We start from the raw sequence: 17,399 nt of genomic DNA on the forward strand, positions 1-17,399 counted from the left end.
ATTAAGGTTTCAGGGTTAGGATTAGAGTTATGTTTAGGGTTAAGGTTTGGGTTCAGGCTCAGGGTCAGGGTCAGTGTTAGGGCTAGTTTTTAGCATCAGGCATTAGGCTGAGTGTTAAGGTTCATGTTCAGATTTAGGGTTAAAATTAAGGTAAGTGCTTAGCATTAAGGTTAAGGTTTGTCTTCAGGTTTAGCTTGAGGGTTAGGATTTAGGGTTAGGATTAAGGTTAGGTTTTAGGGTTGGGGTTGGGGCTAGGGCTGGAGATGGGGTTAGGGTTGTGGGTTAGGGTTGCGGGTTAGGATTAAGGTTATGTTTCAGGTTCGGGTTCAGGTTCAGGGCCCCCAAACGGAACTGTGCCCGCAGTGTTGTCTGCGCACAGCTGTCCTGCGGGGCACGGTCCCTGCCCATCACTGCCCTGCGCCTGCAGCACAGTGTCAGGGACCTGACAGCAGTGGCCCAGGGGGCCAAGAAAGCCAATGGCATCTTGGCTTGTATCAGAAACTTGGCTAGCAGGTCCAGGGAGGTTACCCTCCCTCTGTAAACGGTACCGGCCCCGCCCCGCGCTTGGCCCCGCCGTGTGTTCCGGTTCCGGCGGGCCATGGCGGTGCGGCCAGAGGGGGTGGGGGAGGCGGCGCGGCGGGAGGAGCTGAGCCGGAGGGTGAGGGCTGGCGGGGCGTCCCTGGGCCCGGGCTGCGGGGCGGGTGTCCCTGCGGAGCCCGTCCGGGCGGCCGATCGGGGTGGCGGCGGCGGCGTTCGGGACTGCCTGGGGAATGCGAGCCGGGGGTCCCTGCCGCGGCTGTGAGTGCTCGGCGCGGCGGTGGCCGCTGGAAGCTGTGTGGTTTTCCTCTCTGCCGCGTTCAGCTTGGCTGACCCAGCGCCGTGGCGGCGTCCTGGTGCTACAGCAGTTCCAGGACGAGCAAAGAAATAAAGAAGACGACCGGACTATTTGTTTATTTCTAACAGAAAACACCGAGTGCCTGCTGAACAGATTATTTTTTTTTCTCGTCTTTTATGGCAGCGCTCCTGGGCCAGGCTGGATGAGGCTTTGAGCGGCCTGATCTCGTGGGAGTTGTTCCTGCCCATGGCAGGGGGTTGGAACTGGACCATCTTAAAGGTTTCTTCCAACCCAAACCATTCTGTGGTTGACACCTGTCATTTAGAGAAAATGGGAAGATTTGCCACCTCTGCTGGTGTGGTTCAACAGAGAGGGGAATCCCACTGTGGAGCTTTGTGCAAAACTCCAGAGGAATAGGAAAGCTTCAACGGCTCTTAATAGAGTTTTAGGGATTTTCTTGGTTTCTTTTTAATCTGGAGAATGCCTGCAGTTAATTTTATTAGTTGTGTGCATGTTTTATTTTCTTCTGGGGAAAATATGAAATCTCTATCTACAAATTGTCCCGAGGTGCTCTGGCTTCCTAGCAGTGATTGCCTTTGTGGGTAGGAGAAATATCAGCCCGTGGAAGATAACCTATTTCTAAAGCGGTTATTTTAAGCATTTCATTTTTATGTTTCCGCTTCTTCATCAATGGTCTATCCAGAGAACAGCAACTATACATGCATCTAGTTCTCGTAAAATATCACTGTGTGTTCACTGCCAGAATCATAATACGGTGGTTTATTTTTACTAATTAAATTGAAGTGCATCTTTTGCCTTTCAGATTAAAGAGCAGAAGGTTGTAGTTGATGAGCTTTCTAATTTGAAGAAGAACCGGGTAAGTATTTACAAATTTGGTTCTGATTACTTCTTTTAGCATCAGAGAAATAAGCATAGAGACAAGAGGGAAACAAAATCAGAGCACGCTGTCTTTAACTTGTTTTAAGAAAGATTTTAATACAGATGTGGCCGGCTTTTCTCAGGGTAATTTGTCCTCCAAATGATTTGATTATGTGCACTTGTGCAGTGATACACAGTACATTGCTGGAAGTTTTTGCCTTTTTATGTTTTATCTGAGTTATTTCATTAAGACATTTGAGTTGATCAGAAGACTTGAAGAATTATTTTTACTTTTCTTTTGAATGTGCTTTAAAATAAAATATGATCCCTCATGTATGAGGAAAAGAGAAATGCAAAAGTCATGGGTTGGTAATAGAATGTTTTTGATTGTATGACATTAGAATGTTGATGTTGTCAAGGCAGTACTTGTCCTGCGGAATAAAAGTGAAGGGTCACCTGCTGCTGCTGCTGCTGTGGTGTGCTTGCCATAGTTTGTTGCTTTGACTTAATGCTGTGTTGCTTTTGTTTTACAGAAAGTTTATAGGCAGCAACCCAATAGCAACATATTCTTCCTTGCAGACCGAACAGAAACATTGTCTCAATGCAAGAGTAAGTAAGTTTGCCATGTAAGAGTTGACCAAATAGTTAACTAAAGCTGTATTTGTAGCTGTTCATGATTTCATAGGTATATTAAAATGAAAAACTGGGAACTGTATATAAAATACCAAGTAGACATCAGGTGTGCTTGTTTTTTCTGGATTCCATAAATGTTAAAGTGTGTCCAGTTAATGTATGGATGTGTGGAGATCTAGGAAAAGGGAGAACATCCGCCTCACAGAAGAGTCATTATTCTCAGTGCCCCTTGGGAAGCTGTATAGTGCTTTGGCCATTAAAAGTGTCTAAAAATTGCACAGGATGAGTAGGAAGAAAGTAACGATAAGTTAAACTGGAAGTTAAGTAAGAAATCTTTAGAAAGAATGGACCTGTGGGATTATGAAGATAGGAGAATGGATGATAAAGAGAGTTGATGATGAACAATTGTTAGAAACATGTAAATTTAGAGGTATAAATTTATTTTCTGGAATGTACAATTGCTGCTTGCATTTTCTTTCCTTTTATTTGAGTTAGTAGTGTTGACATTTTAATTGTCAGTTCACTTTCTTTATTATTAAAAATGTGTAAATCATGCTGATTATATAGGCAATATTTGGCCATTCCCCTAATTATTATACATGTAGCATGGCTTTATTTAGGAGAAAAAAAAAAATCATAGTCTTTGTATAATTAAAGAGTCACAAGCTACAACAAGCTGTGGTTGTGTTACATCAATACTATAACACTTCTTTTACTTAGTGTTTGTTGTTTATCTCTTTAATTGAACAAGTGGCTGGAGTTACTAATTTCTTAGATGTACTCTTAAATTTACCCACTCAATACTCACTCTAAACTTAATAGTTTATGAAACTGATTATTCATGTATTTTCTCTTACACAGATACATTAGACGAATTAAAGAAGGCATATCAGGAGACGGAAAATTCAGAAAAGACAAAAATCAAGAAACAGTCAACCTGAATTTAGAGTCACAATGTGTGGTATTTGTTGTGTTGTTACTTTGTGTAGCCAGCACACTCTTCATGATTTCTTGAACAAAGATATACTCTGTCTTCTTAGAAGAAGAGGACCGGATAGTAGCCAACAGTTGATTAAAACTGCGTCTGATCTCTCTTATGAGTGTCTGTTTTCTGGCCATGTACTTCACTTGAGGGGGATGATGACTCCTCAGCCTCTGGAAGATGCTGATAATAATATTTTTCTTTGGAATGGAGAGATTTTCAGTGGAGTGCCTGTAGGAGATCTAGAGAATGATACTGAAGTAATGTTTCGTCATCTTACATTATGCAGTAGTGAAGCGGACATTGTGTCACTCTTTTCATCACTTCAGGGTCCATGGTCTTTTATTTATTATCAAGCCTCTAGACACAGTTTATGGTTTGGTAGGGATTATTTTGGTCGTCGTAGTTTGCTGTGGCAATTCAGTAATGAAGTTGACAGTGCTTTCTGTCTCACTTCCGTGAGTGTTTATTCCAAATCAAGTAACCAATGGCAAGAGGTCCCAGCATCTGGAATTTTCAAAATTGATCTCAATGCTTGTGCAACAACTAACTCTTTGTCTTTAACATTGTTTCCATGGAAGTACAGCTGCACAGAGAAAGCAGCAGAAGAAATTTTCATTAACGTTCTGGACCAAGTTTCAAAAGACTTCCCTAAACACATACGTCTCATGATGAATGAATCAAAGCTGTGTCTCAGAGCTCCAGTTATCCCCTTAAATAAAACCATTTCTGAAATTTCAGATGAATGTCCAGGCTCTAATAGCAGTATTTCCCATACAGTATCTGTAGAAACCCTTCAAGGGTTTCTTGCAGAGGAACACAAGAGAAAAATAGTCCATAGGTTGATTGACATTTTAGGTGAAGCAGTGAAGAAACGAGTTTTATCTCTCTTTAGAGATGAAGATCAGAAAACAAGAGAAGTTCCAAGCATGACTAATGGGAAAGCATATGTAGCGGTGCTCTTCTCTGGTGGCATTGATTCTATGGTTATCGCAGCTCTTGCTGACAGATATGTGCCTTTAGGGGAACCAATTGATCTTCTCAATGTAGCTTTCATGGTTAAAGAACAAGCTAAGCAAAAGGGTGCCACTAAAAAACAAAACAGCTGGGAAGTACAGCCTGACTTGCTTTGTCCTCCACAAAGTTGTAAAGATCTTGATCCCAAAATTAGTGCTCATTTATCTTGTTGTGCTGTTCCCGACAGAATTTCTAGTAGGGCAGGACTGAAAGAATTGGAAGCCATTAACCCTTCAAGAACTTGGAACTTTGTGGAAATCACTGTTACACTAGAGGAATTGAAAAAAATGAGACAACAATGCATTAATCACTTAATTTATCCACTGGATACAGTCTTGGATGACAGCATTGGCTGTGCAATTTGGTTTGCTTCCAGAGGAGAAGGTTTTATTAATAACCAAGGAGAACTGATACCATATAAGAGCCCTGCAAAGGTACTGGTTGTTTTCTACCTTATGCTTGACCTATGAATGTGAAAATAGTTCTGTTGCTTCAGAAATCAGCAGGGATCTTTAATATTCATAAAGCTTCTGAAATTCAGTGACAGAACATAGAATAGCTCTGTACTGATAATCTTTGTGTAATTCTTGAGTTAAAAACTGCAGTCAGTTTTGTCATGCAATGTGTGTGGCTTTTCATTAAACTTGAATAAGCAACAAGATGACAAAGAAAAAATAACAACAATCAGCTCCCATTTTCAGTGTTTCAGCTTCAGTACTGGTAACTGCTGTTCAGTCCAAACTGAACAGGTTAACAAATTTAGAGGTAAAAAATTAATGAAGTATTAAGTAATATTGTTTTGTCCCAATGGCTGTAAAATTACTAGCTTGTTACTTAGGCACACTATGTGACAAAAACACGGTTAATAATTGCAGAAAAGATGACTGCTTGTAATCTTTTGTAATTAGTATCTGGTTGAATGACAAAACTACAAATATTTTTTTCTTTTTTTGTAACTTATTTTAATGTACATAGTTTTAAGTAAAAAGTTTTTAGAAACTAGAATTTCTTAGGAATTTTAATCTTATTTCTTGCTTCCAAATTCCTAATGGTTTGTGGAACTGTTTAATTTCAGCAGCCTGCAGTTCACTGCTGCCTTTGCTTTTTGAGGCTTGTATTACTTTTCTAGTGATTGCTAGATCACTGCTGCTGTAGAACACGGTTGATTTAGTTGCCTGATCTACTTAAAGATGTGCATCTCAGCTTTGCAAAATGAACAAATTCATCTTAGGCCCAGAATATGTTGAAGTGGGACATGAGTTGTTAAAGCAAAATTTACTTTTTCCCATCAGTTATCTACTAGTGTACACAGGTGAAAAGTTAGTTGACCACTAGCTGGTGTCTGATAAATAGAACACACTTGACTCTTTATGATAAGACTTCCACTTTTATAATGAATTGCTGTTGAAGACAGTAATGGACCAGCTGCAGTAGTGCTTTTTCTCTTGATAACATTTTATGTGCTATGACTGAGTAGACAGAACAGTATGATGCATTGCTGTTTCAGGTAATGCAGTTTTCATTAACCTGGTAGTTGGTAAATTTATAGTAATCTGTGTATACATTCATGGCATTGTTTAGAACCTGACATTGCAGAATGTGCAACAACATTTTTTTTTTAATAAAGACTGGTGCTTAAATGTTGTTTATTGTAATAGAAACTAACAAAGACATTCTTCAAAGATAATGGTGTATTTGTGGTGCACACAACATTATTTTGGTGGGTTTACCTTGCCTCGGCAGAAATATTTGTGTGTACTTTTAGGTCTGTTTGAGAACCTACTTAAAGCTTCCAGTGACTTTACTGGGTACAGTTTCAGGCTCTGCAAATGTGTAAGGTGCATCTCATTGTGACAGGTAATATATTTAGAAGATTCAAGGTGTTCTTCTTGAGGTGTAGTTAAGCATTCAAGATCTGTTACATATTGTTAGCTTGCATAGATACTAAGAAAGATTTCTTTTGTTCTGTTTTTTTAGGTTGTGCTTACAGGAATTGGAGCAGATGAACAGCTTGCTGGATATTCTCGTCATCGTGTTTGCTTTAGAAAATCTGGCTTAGAGGGTCTGAATAAAGAAATTGAAATGGAGTTAGATCGCATTTCTTCTAGAAATCTTGGTAGAGATGACAGGATTATTGGTGATCATGGAAAAGAAGCCAGGTATTTTTTTTTCCATTTAGATTCTGCTTGTAACACTCCAACAGAGAGCTTAATTGGAACTTGTATGCATTTTCTTGTCTCTCAGTTCTCTTTAAGTTTCATTAATGTGTACTTTGTTGTGCAGGTTTTTTGTTGTTTTTTTGGGTCTGTAGTACTGTGGAAGAGTTACTTAAGGAAATATAGCAACTTAACACTGGATTTCCATCTGAAAGTTTTAAGAAGCGACAGCAGATGTTGAAATAGTCAGAATCTAGTTGGTTTTATCATCTTAAGTTGAACAGTCTTTGAAGTGTTCTGATATGGTTGGTTGGGAAGTGACTTTGGATAATGAAAGCTTAACATAGAAGACACATATTCCTGTCCATGCACAAAGGCATAATCAAGAGCTACTGCGTTTCCTCATTATTAAGTCAGAATAGTTAAAGAATCATTTCATTTGTGTTGTCTTCCTCCATGCTACCAACAGCTTGCAAGTAAATCCTTAGGTGATGTCCAGTAGCAGAGGCTACTCACGTGTATGAAAGGTTTTTTTCATGTGATCTTTGTGCCAGTGTTTTTCCAAATCTTAGTTGCATGTTTTTAGTTTAGCAGTTGCAGTGGTGGACAGGCAAGGCTATTAATCATGCTTGTGATTAAATACGAATGCCTGGAATTCAGAGCGTTGTCAGAATTTGCGGTGTGAATATTTTGGTTTCAATGTTACAGTGTAGCATCCTATAGTATTTTTCAATATTAATAGAAGTTTTCTTGAGAAGTGTTATTTTAAACATTTGTCTCGATCTTTGCTTTATTTTCTTCAAATGTTTTGTTTTGTATAAACCCAGCATTTCTCATGCTTGTTCTTATCTTTTCTTTGCTTGAGTTTTGAAAACTTCAGGCTTCTGGCTTTAAACATGGTTTTCTTTCTCCAAGACAGTGTAACTGCTTTGGAGGCTTGCCTTAGTGCTGTGGTCCTAATGTTTAAGGTACATCTATAGTTAGGAATTTACACAGACTCTGAAGCGTTTGCATGTATTAAAGGAGAAAAACAGAATGACTTATATGAAGTTTTTAAAGAGTCTTTCCCCGTTTATATCTTTCCTTCAGGTTTCCTTTTCTCGATGAAGATGTTGTTTCATTCCTCAGTTCTCTGCCCATCTCAGAAAAAGTTGACTTGTCTTTACCACGAGGAATCGGTGAGAAGTTGATTCTGCGCCTTGCAGCGAAGGAATTGGGCCTTACAGCCTCAACCATTTTGCCAAAAAGGGCTATACAGTTTGGATCCCGGATTGCAAAGCTAGAGAGCAACAGTGAAAAAGCATCTGACGCATGCAGCAGACTGAAGTTGTTTTCAGCAGAAAACTTATAAAGCTACATCTTGAGATGTTGCATTTATTCTATATGCAGATTCAGTAAATCTTTGGAGTTTTGTTAGGATGTTTGGTCTGGTTTTTTACATACTTGAACATTATTATTAATCATCAAAATAATACATGTAGATGTGTACTTGTACTAGAAAATAGCCAGGAGTTGGCTTTCCCACCTGTCCTAACCAATGTCGGCATCACAAAAAGTGTATTGAATCTGTCCAATCTGTCACATATATTGAATTCAGTACAGTCAATTTTTCTGTTTTGTAGAACAGGGCTGGTCTTGCAGGGAAGCTGCTAGTACCAAATGCTGCTGCTTATTAGCGTCTTCTCTTGTAGCACTTTTACTGCAAACTGCAGAGCAGTGTTTCAGTATTGATTGGTTATCTTTCACTCCACCACCCCCAGTAAAGGTCACCTTCAAAATTGGAAGTGTTGAGGCATGTCTGTTACAGGGAAGCTGCTAGCACTTGCTAGCTGCTTGTTATTTCCTTCTCCTGGTAGCGCTTTAACTGAAAACAGCAAAGCATGAATAGGAGAACGCTTAGTATAGATGGGTCATGTGTGAATCGACTGCGCACAGTAAAACCAGACTGCAAAATTGGAAGGGTCAGGGCATGTCTGTTACAGGAAAGCTGCTAGCACTGAATGCTGGTGCTTGTTGGTCACTTCTCTGGCAGCGCTTTCACTGCATACAGCACAGCATTCTTAGTCAACAGTGGTCATTTGTGATTTGAATATGCTCAGTAAAGCCTGTCTGCAAAATTTGAAACATCCAAGATTAGCACCTAAAGGGAACCTGCTAGCACCAAATGCTGCTCCTTGTTAGTGTCTTCTCTGGCAGCACTTTCACTGCAAACTGCAAAGCACGAATAGGAGAACTTTAGTATAGATTGGTCATGTGAACAGAATATTTAGTTGTGAGCACAGATCTGTGCACTTCAGTGAGAGCTGTAAGTGGTTGGCTTTCCTCTGCATCAGACGGGGACCCTGTACCACATCTCAGGTATCAGAGTGGGCACCACCAGTAACTCCTATTGCTCCAGTTTATGTTAAGTACACCAATATTTATACCAAAGAAAGCAAGCATAAGCATATGAACTTCCTCCAAATATCAAATACCTGAATAGTAATTTGTTCTTTAGTAAATGTTAAACTGTTTATATCTAATAAGAGGACATTATTTTGTGTATTCTATTTTTTCTATTTTGCTACCTTATTTTCTGTATTCTACTACCTTTCACTTTGTCTGTGGTCTTTTCCCTGGACTCCTCATCTACCTTGCAGAGCTAGTTCAAAAGCCGTCTGCTCAGCAAAGCAAAAAAAAGCATAATGCAAGCTAGATGTAATTGTTAATGAGATGTCAGGTTTTGTGAAATTCTGCATATGATGAAAGAGAAAAATAAACTTAAAATGCAGGTGGAAGACAGAATGTTCCAAGTGAATATTCTGTATTTAAACTATAGGAATAGCTACCTATTGACTTAAGATCTCTTTATGGGTGTTAGATTTTAAAATATCAAAAACATTCTTTTTATACTCTACAGTTCATCTCAGGAGTGATACTGATATTATATCATTAAAGAGATATTGAAGAGTGTAGTTATGGAAAAAGGTAAATGCATTATATAGAATAAATACTAAATATTGCTACACTGAATTTTCTAAACTCTCTAATGTATGAGTTTTGGAATGAACCAGAGCAGGATGATGAACCAGAGCAGGCTTCTTCGGCAGCACCCGGCAGCAGGACGGTGAGTTCTGTGGTGGGGTGGACCTTTTGAGGCGGTGGGAGCTTCCCTGAGCCGGGAAAATCCCAGAAAAACCCAGGCGGGAGTCCTGACAGCCCCCACACGCTGGTCCCGCGCGGTGCCTGACGGGAGGGGGCGGTTAGGGCGGTACCGCGGGAGAGTTAAACGGTCCCCCTGGGAGCACCGCAAAGAGGGGTGGGGCAAGAGAGGTGCGGGGCAGTTTGAGCGGCAGTTCGAGCGGGCAGGGTGCAGAGAGGAGCTAGAGACTAGGCAGAAGACACTGAAGACCATGGTGGCCACCAGGCAGAAGGTTAAAGCTGCTCCGTGTGCTGCAGCAGGCAGGATGGATGCTGCCACCCAGCCAGAGCCACAGCGGGTGCATGCAGCTACCCAGACCCTGGGCTGCAGGCAGTGCCCCCCTCCCATACCGGCTCGTGCCTCTGGTACTGGCTCCACTTGTGAAAGCTGCGCTCGAGTGGGGGAACTCTGTCGTATGGTGGAGGAGTTAAAGGAGGAGGTAAAGAGGCTGAGGACCATCAGGGAGTGTGAGAGGGAGATAGACCAGTGGAGCAGGGCCCTCTCACTAACTCAGCAGCCTGCTGGAGCTGGTGTGTCCAAACACTGTCCACCTCCAAACTGCAAGGTTGGGGGAACAAGAGATGGGGAATGGCAGCAAGTTCCTGCCAGACGAAAGAAACCTGCTCCCCTCACCCAGACACCAAAACCCCAGATCCCCCTGGTGAACAAGTACCAGGTGCTGCAGGTGGAATCCAATCCTGAGGATGAGGATGATGGCTCCCACAGCCTAGAATCCTTCCCTAGGCTGCACCATCCTCAGAAAAAGATAAAAACATCCTCCATTAAGAAGAAGAGGAGGGTGATTGTTGTAGGAGACTCCCTCCTAAAAGGAACAGAGGGACCCATTTGCAGACCGGACCTGCACCACAGAGAGGTCTGCTGCTTACCGGGGGCATCAGGGAAGGAGGTAGCTAGAAAACTTCCTTCCCTGGTCCACGAGACAGACTACTATCCTCTGATAGTAGTCCAAACTGGTAACGATGGTTTAGCAAACAAAAAGGCCAAAACCATCAAGAATGACTTCAGGGCCATTGGGAAAGTGATGGAGGGCTCTGGGGCACAAATAGTATTCAGCTCCATCCCAAGGCTAAATAGAGATGAGCTGGAAGTCAGGAAGAAGTATTCGATTAATGCCTGGCTCTGAGCCTGGTGCGAGGAGAGGGGCTTTAGCTTCTTTGATCATGGGGTGGCTCACGCATCCCCAGGCTTTCTTGCTAAGGATGGGACACGTGGGTCTCCTAGGGGGACTAAAACCCTTGCTAGAAACCTAGCTAAGCTCGTAAATGGAGCTTTAAACTAGATGTGAAGGGGGAGGGGGTTGAGCCCAGGCTAGACAGGAACGAGCCTGGACGTGGGGCAATGGTGATTCAGAGAGGGGTGTGCTGGAGAGGACCACCAGTACATCACCACACAGAAAGTGGGGGAGAACACACCTGGGGGTGCTAAGGGAGATACGGGCACTCTGGAGCTCGCTACTCCAGTTACCAGGCAATTGGGAATGAACTCTGTTCCCTCAGCTGAAGTGCATTTACACCAATGCACGCAGCATGGGGAATAAGAAGGAAGAACTGGAATCTGTCGTAGGGCAAGGAGCCTATGATGTTGTTGCCATCACGGAAATGTGGTGGGACGACTCATATAACTGGAGTGCAGCTATGGTGGGGTACAAACTCTTCAGGCGGGATAGGAAGGGTAGGAGAGGAGGCAGGGTAGCCCTCTTTGTAAGGGAGGACTTGGACTCCATTGAGATGGATTGTGGCAATTGAGTGCCTGTGGGTTAAAATCAGAGGAGCCCACCAGAAGGTAGATTTTGTGATGGGAGTCTGTTACAGAGCACCCAGCCAAGGAGAAGCAGCTGATGAGCTCTTCTATAAACAGCTGGGGTTACTCTCTAGATCGATGCCTCTCGTTCTTGTGGGAGACTTCAATCTTCCTGATATCTGCTGGAAGTACAATAGAGCGGAAAGGAAGCAGTCTAGGAGGTTCCTGGAGTGTGTGGAAGACAACTTCCTTGCACAGCTGGTGAATGAACCAACAAGGGAGGGTGCCCTCCTGGACCTGCTGTTTGTGAACAGAGAAGGCCTTGTGGGGGATGTGGCAGTAGGTGGATGCCTAGGACAAAATGATCATGAGATGATAGGGTTTTCTGTTCTAGATAAAGTGAAGAGGGTGGTTAGTAGGACAGTAGCATTAAATTTCCAGAGGGCAGACTTTGAACTCTTCAGAAGGCTGGTTGTCAAAGTCTCATGGGAGACAGTCCTTAGGGGCAAGGAAGCTCATGAGGGCTGGGAGCTCTTCAAAAAAGAAATCCTAGCAGCTCAGGAGAAAGCCATCCCCATGTTCTGGAAAAAAAGCCGGCAGGGGAGAAAGCCAGCTTGGTTGAACAGAGAGATCTTGAGTGATATCAAGAAGAAGAGAAACGTTTATGGGCTCTGGAAGAGGGGACAGGCCTCTTGGGTGGACTACAGGAGGGAAGTGAGACTGTGTAGAGAAAAAATCAGAAGGGCTAAGGCTCAACTAGAAATCAGATTGGCAAAGTCTGTGAAAGATAACAAAAAATCCTTCTATAAATATATAAATAATAAAAGGAGGACTAGGGAGACCATACAGTCCCTATTGGACGCAGAAGGAACAACAGTGACAGGGGATGAGGAAAAGGCTGAGGTACTTAATGCCTTCTTTGCCTCAGTCTTTAATTGTAAAGAAAGTCATTCTGTCTGTGTACAAACCCAGGAGCTAGAGGAGCAACATGAGGCTCCCGTGATCCAAGAGGAGGTGGTCAGAGCCTTGCTAGCCCGACTAGACACCCACAAGTCTATGGGGCCAGATGGGATTCATCCAAGGGTATTGAAGGAGCTGGCGGATGTGCTGGCCAAACCCCTTTCCATCATCTTCCAACAGTCCTGGCTGACTGGGGAAGTCCCACTGGACTGGAGGCTGGCTGATGCTGTGCCCATCTACAACAAGGGTCGCAGGGAGGATCCAGGAAACTACAGGCCTGTCAGTCTGACCTCAGTGCCAGGGAAAGTCATGGAACAGGTGATCTTGAGTGCTATCATGAAGCACATGCAAGAGAACCAGGTGATCAGGCCCAGTCAACATGGGTTCACAAAAGGCAGGTCTTGCCAGACTAACCTGATCGCCTTCTATGACAAAGTGACTCGGCTGCTGGATGAGGGAAAGGCTGTGGATGTGGTCTTCCTGGACTTCAGTAAAGCCTTTGACAGTTTCTCACAGCATTCTGCTTAGGAAGCTGTCAGCCTCTGGCCTGGACAGGCGCACACTGTCCTGGGTGGAAAACTGGTTGAATGACCGGGCCCAGAGAGTGGTGGGAAATGGTGTGAAACCCAGCTGGAGGCCAGTGACAAGTGGGGTTCCCCAGGGCTCAGTGCTGGGTCCAGCCCTGTTCAGCGTCTTCATCAATGACCTGGATGAAGGCATCGAGTGCACCCTTAGCAAGTTTGCAGATGACACTAAGCTGGGTGGAAATGTGGATCTGCTGGAGGGTAGGGAGGCTCTGCAAAGGGATCTGAACAGGCTGGACCACTGGGCAGAGTCCAATAGCGTGAGGTTTAACAAGACCAAGCGCCGGGTCCTGCACTTGGGGCACAACAACCCTGTGCAGTGCTACAGACTAGGAGAAGTCTGTCTAGAAAGCTGCCTGGAGAGGGACCTGGGGCTGTTGGTTGACAGCGACTGAACATGAGCCAGCAGTGTGCCCAGGTGGCCAAGAAGGCCAATGGCATCTTGGCTTGGATCAGAAAGGGCGTGACCAGCAGGTCCAGGGGGGTTATCCTCCCTCTGTACTCGGCACTGGTGAGACCACTCCTCAAATCCTGTGTTTAGTTCTGGGCCCCTCACCACAAGAAGGATGTTGAGGCTCTGGAGCGAGTCCAGAGAAGAGCAACAAAGCTGGTGACGGGGCTGGAGAGCAGGTCTTACGAGGAGTGGCTGAGAGAGCTGGGGTTGTTTAGGCTGGAGAAGAGGAGGCTGAGGGGAGACCTCATTGCTCTCTACAACTACCTGAAAGGAGGTTGTAGAGAGGAGGGTGCTGGCCTCTTCTCCCAAGTGACAGGGGACAGGACAAGAGGGAATGGCCTCAAGCTCCACCAGGGGAGGTTTAGGCTGGACATTAGGAAAAAATTCTTCACAGAAAGGGTCTTTGGGCACTGGAACAGGCTGCCCAGGGAGGTGGTTGAGTCACCTCCCCTGGAGGTGTTTAAGGGATGGGTGGATGAGGTGCTAAGGGGAATGGTTTAGTGTTTGATAGGAATGGTTGGACTCGATGATCCAGTGGGTCTCTTCCAACCTGGTTATTCTATGATTCTATGATTCTATGATCTATAAATATCCCTAGGCAGCCTGTTCCAGTGCTTGATAGCCCTTTCTGTGAAGAATTTTTTCCTAATGCTCAATCTAAACTTCCCCTGACACAGCTTGATGCCGTTCTTTTTTGTTATATCTCCTATCACTGCGAAGAAGAGACCAACACCCACCTCTCTACAACCTCCTTTTAGGTGGTTGTAGAGAGCAATAAGGTCTCCCCCTCAGCCTCTTCCAGGCTAAACACCACCAGTTCCTTCAGCCACTCCTCTAAGACTTGTTCTCCAGCCCTTGCACCAGCTTTGTTGCCCTTCTCTGGACACATTCCAGGACCTTGATGTCTTTTTTATAGTGAGGGGCCCAAAACCGAATACAGTATTTGAGGTGTGGTCTCACCAGTGCAAAGTACATGGGGAGAATCACTTCCCTGGTCCTGTTGGCCACATCGTTTCTGATAAAAGGCAAGATGCCATTGGCCTTCTTGGCCACTTGAGAACATTTGGCTCATGTTCGACTGCTGCCAACCAGCTGCTGACCAACACCCCAGGTCCTTCTCCTCCAGGCAGCTTTCCAGCCACTTTTCCCCAAGCCTATAGCACTGCACGGGTTTTTGTGTCTCAAGTGCAAGACTCAGCACTTGGCCCTGTTAAACCGCATCCCATTGGCCTCAGCCCATCGATCCAGCCTGTTCAGATCCCTCTGTAAAGTCTCCCCACCCTTCAACAGATCGATACTTCCTCCCAGGTTAGTGTCAGCCGGAAAAGGGTGCATTTGATCCCCTCAACCACGTTGTTGATAAAGACATTGAACAGAACTGGACCCAGTACAGAACCCTAGGGACACCACTTGTGATCAGCCTCCAGCTGGAGTTAACTCCATTCACCATGACTCTTTGGGCCTGACCATCCAGACAGTTTTTAACCCAGCACAGGGTGTGCCTGTCCAGGCCTGTGGTAGTCAGTTTCTCATGTAGGATACTGTGAAAAACTGTCAAAGACTTCACTGAAGTCCAGCTACACTACATCCTCAGCCTTTCCCTCATCCATCAAGCGGGTCACCTTGTCATAGAAGGCAACCAGGCATAAATTGAGACCAAGCTAGTCCGCAGATCCATTCTGTTTTAACTTTTTTCTTTTTCTGTTAAGAAATAATCTATTATTAACCTACTGAAACAAATGAAAAAACAGATTGTTCTCATCTCATCATAACTGTGAAATAAGTTTGCTCTGTGATCAAATATGCCTACTGATTTTCTCCCCTAGGCATTGGATGAGGCAGAGAAGAAACACCTATAGCCCATTTCAGGATAAGGGTCACAGCCATGTAAATCTATCTCTACATAGCCATGCAGAGCCAGCACTATTTCTGTGCATTGGAAACAGGAAATTATTTTCGAAATTGGGAAAAATGAAGCAGTAGGATTCTGAATAATGTTGCAGTCCCATATAACAGGGCTTTTCTGGATTCATTTGTTTGTGAGGACCTAAATTGAGTCTCCATGCATATTCAGAGTCCCAAAGTGCTTTGTCAGTCATGCACCTTGTGCAGGGAAGATGATAACCTTTGAGACACAGTGTATCTAGCACCACTAATGAACTACATTAAAACATCTGTCACAACTTTTTTTTCCTTTTCAAAACATAATTTTAACAGTGTGTAGTACTTGTGCATGATTACAAGTGGCAGTCTTTTTGGCTTTTTCGGGTATTGTATCCTTCGCAACTTGCAAAAAATCCCTTCCTATCTGTGAATGAAGCTTATAATTAAACAGAATGACAGCCTACTTTTTTATAGTCTTTGTAACTGGATGTAAAGACATTGTGTTTTTTGTTTTAGTTTTAGATAGTCCTGCAAGGAACAGGGAGTTGGACTTGATTATCCATGTGGGTCTGTTCCAAGTGGAGATACTGTATGACTTCTCTTTCTGCCTCTCACTCAGAAACAAGACAGAAAAAAAAAGCTCAGCCTGAAACTGCAGGCTAACAGGCTTGGGTTTTTTTTAAAAAAAAGCCAACTAGTTGCGGGGCTGTTGCCTTTAGAGAGGACCTATTTGCTACCCAGTATCTCTGCTTTACCTGATACAATGCTACTCACCATGACCCTCTCACTGCAAAGGAAAGGGAACACTGTCCTGCTCTGAAACTGAAGCCAACTGAAGAATTCCTGAAATCCCAAGGGAGGACAGAAAATAAACTACATTCAGCATAAGCAACCTTGGGTTTGTTTGGTTAAAGGGAAATGTGTTCTCAAACCAAAACCTAGGTGGAAATCCAAACATCTACATCCTCTCAAGACACATGACTGTAAGACATTTGAAATTAATTCAGTTTCATATAGAAAAAGAACTTAGTAATCACCACTCCCTGCTCCTGAACTTTTGCAAAGATGGGGAAAAAAGAATCCATAGACAGCATAAATGCACCTAGCTGGCATCTAACATCACAAAACTCCGGTCCTTTACCAAGCAAACTGTTTATAATGAAAACAGGATTTTGGTGATAAAAGAGCTGCTTCTTTGCAGCATTCCTAGGGACATTAAATTGCTTGGAGCATTAGGCAACAAGAAGCTCTATATAGTTAAAGAAAAAAACCCAAACCTATAATAGTATGTTGCAAGGATACTGGTCCATACTCAGCACTGGTGAGACCGTTCCTCGAATCCTGTGTTCAGTTCCGGGCCCCTCACTACAAGAAGGATGTTGAGGCTCTGGAGCGAGTCCAGAGAAGAGCAACAAAGCTGCTGAAGGGGCTGGAGAACAGGCCTTATGAGGAGCGGCTGAGAGAGCTGGGGTTGTTTAGCCTGGAGAAGAGGAGGCTGAGGGGAGACCTCATTGACCTCTATAACTACCTGAAAGGAGGTTGTAGAGAGGAGGGAGCTGGCCTCTTCTCCCAAGTGACAGGGGACAGGACAAGAGGGAATGGCCTCACGCTCCACCAGGGGAGGTTCAGGCTGGACATTAGGAAAAAATTCTTCACAGAAAGGGTCATTGGGCACTGGAACAGGCTACCCAGGGAGGTGGTTGATTCACCTTCCCTGGAGGTGTTTAAGGCATGGGTGGACGAGGTGCTAAGGGGCATGGTTTAGTGTTTGATAGGAATGGTTGGACTCGATGATCTGGTGGGCCTCTTCCAACCTGGTTATTCTATGATTCTATGAAGTTCCCCTACAACACTTTAAAACCAAACAACAAAAAAAAAATCAACAAACCCCTCTTCCTGTTTGTAATGAAGAATATGGAGGTGCTTTAAATGCAGAATAGCACCACAGACAACTGTAAAGGAGTCCAGAATTTGGAAAAGGCAAACTGAGCTTTCAAAACAGCCCCAGTTGAGTTTGCTTAAGCTTTTCTAGCCAACAACCCAGGCAAGAGGATGGAGCGCACACTCAGCAAA

At 43.8% G+C, this 17,399-nt stretch overlaps 1 protein-coding gene across 2 annotated transcripts; it reads left to right on the forward strand.

Moving 5' to 3' along the window:
* Positions 1-595: 595 nt before the first annotated feature.
* On the forward strand, positions 596-8,286 carry ASDURF (ASNSD1 upstream open reading frame). 2 transcript variants are annotated; one of them, XM_069860775.1, is made up of 4 exons: positions 596-658; positions 1,659-1,712; positions 2,248-2,323; positions 3,209-3,440. In XM_069860775.1, the coding sequence occupies exons 1-4, from the start codon at positions 599-601 to the stop codon at positions 3,286-3,288; spliced, it is 270 nt and encodes an 89-aa protein (XP_069716876.1). In that variant the 5' UTR covers positions 596-598; the 3' UTR covers positions 3,289-3,440. The 2 variants fall into 2 exon arrangements, with proteins under 2 accessions (XP_069716876.1, XP_069716875.1); XM_069860774.1 differs by lacking the exons at positions 596-658; positions 1,659-1,712 and adding exons at positions 6,324-6,505; positions 7,592-8,286 and having other exon boundaries at positions 3,209-4,780.
* The last annotated feature ends 9,113 nt before the right edge of the window (positions 8,287-17,399 follow it).

The sequence above is a fragment of the Phaenicophaeus curvirostris genome, chromosome 7, assembly GCF_032191515.1.
Source record: "Phaenicophaeus curvirostris isolate KB17595 chromosome 7, BPBGC_Pcur_1.0, whole genome shotgun sequence".
In the NCBI taxonomy this organism is placed as follows: Eukaryota; Metazoa; Chordata; class Aves; order Cuculiformes; family Cuculidae; genus Phaenicophaeus; species Phaenicophaeus curvirostris.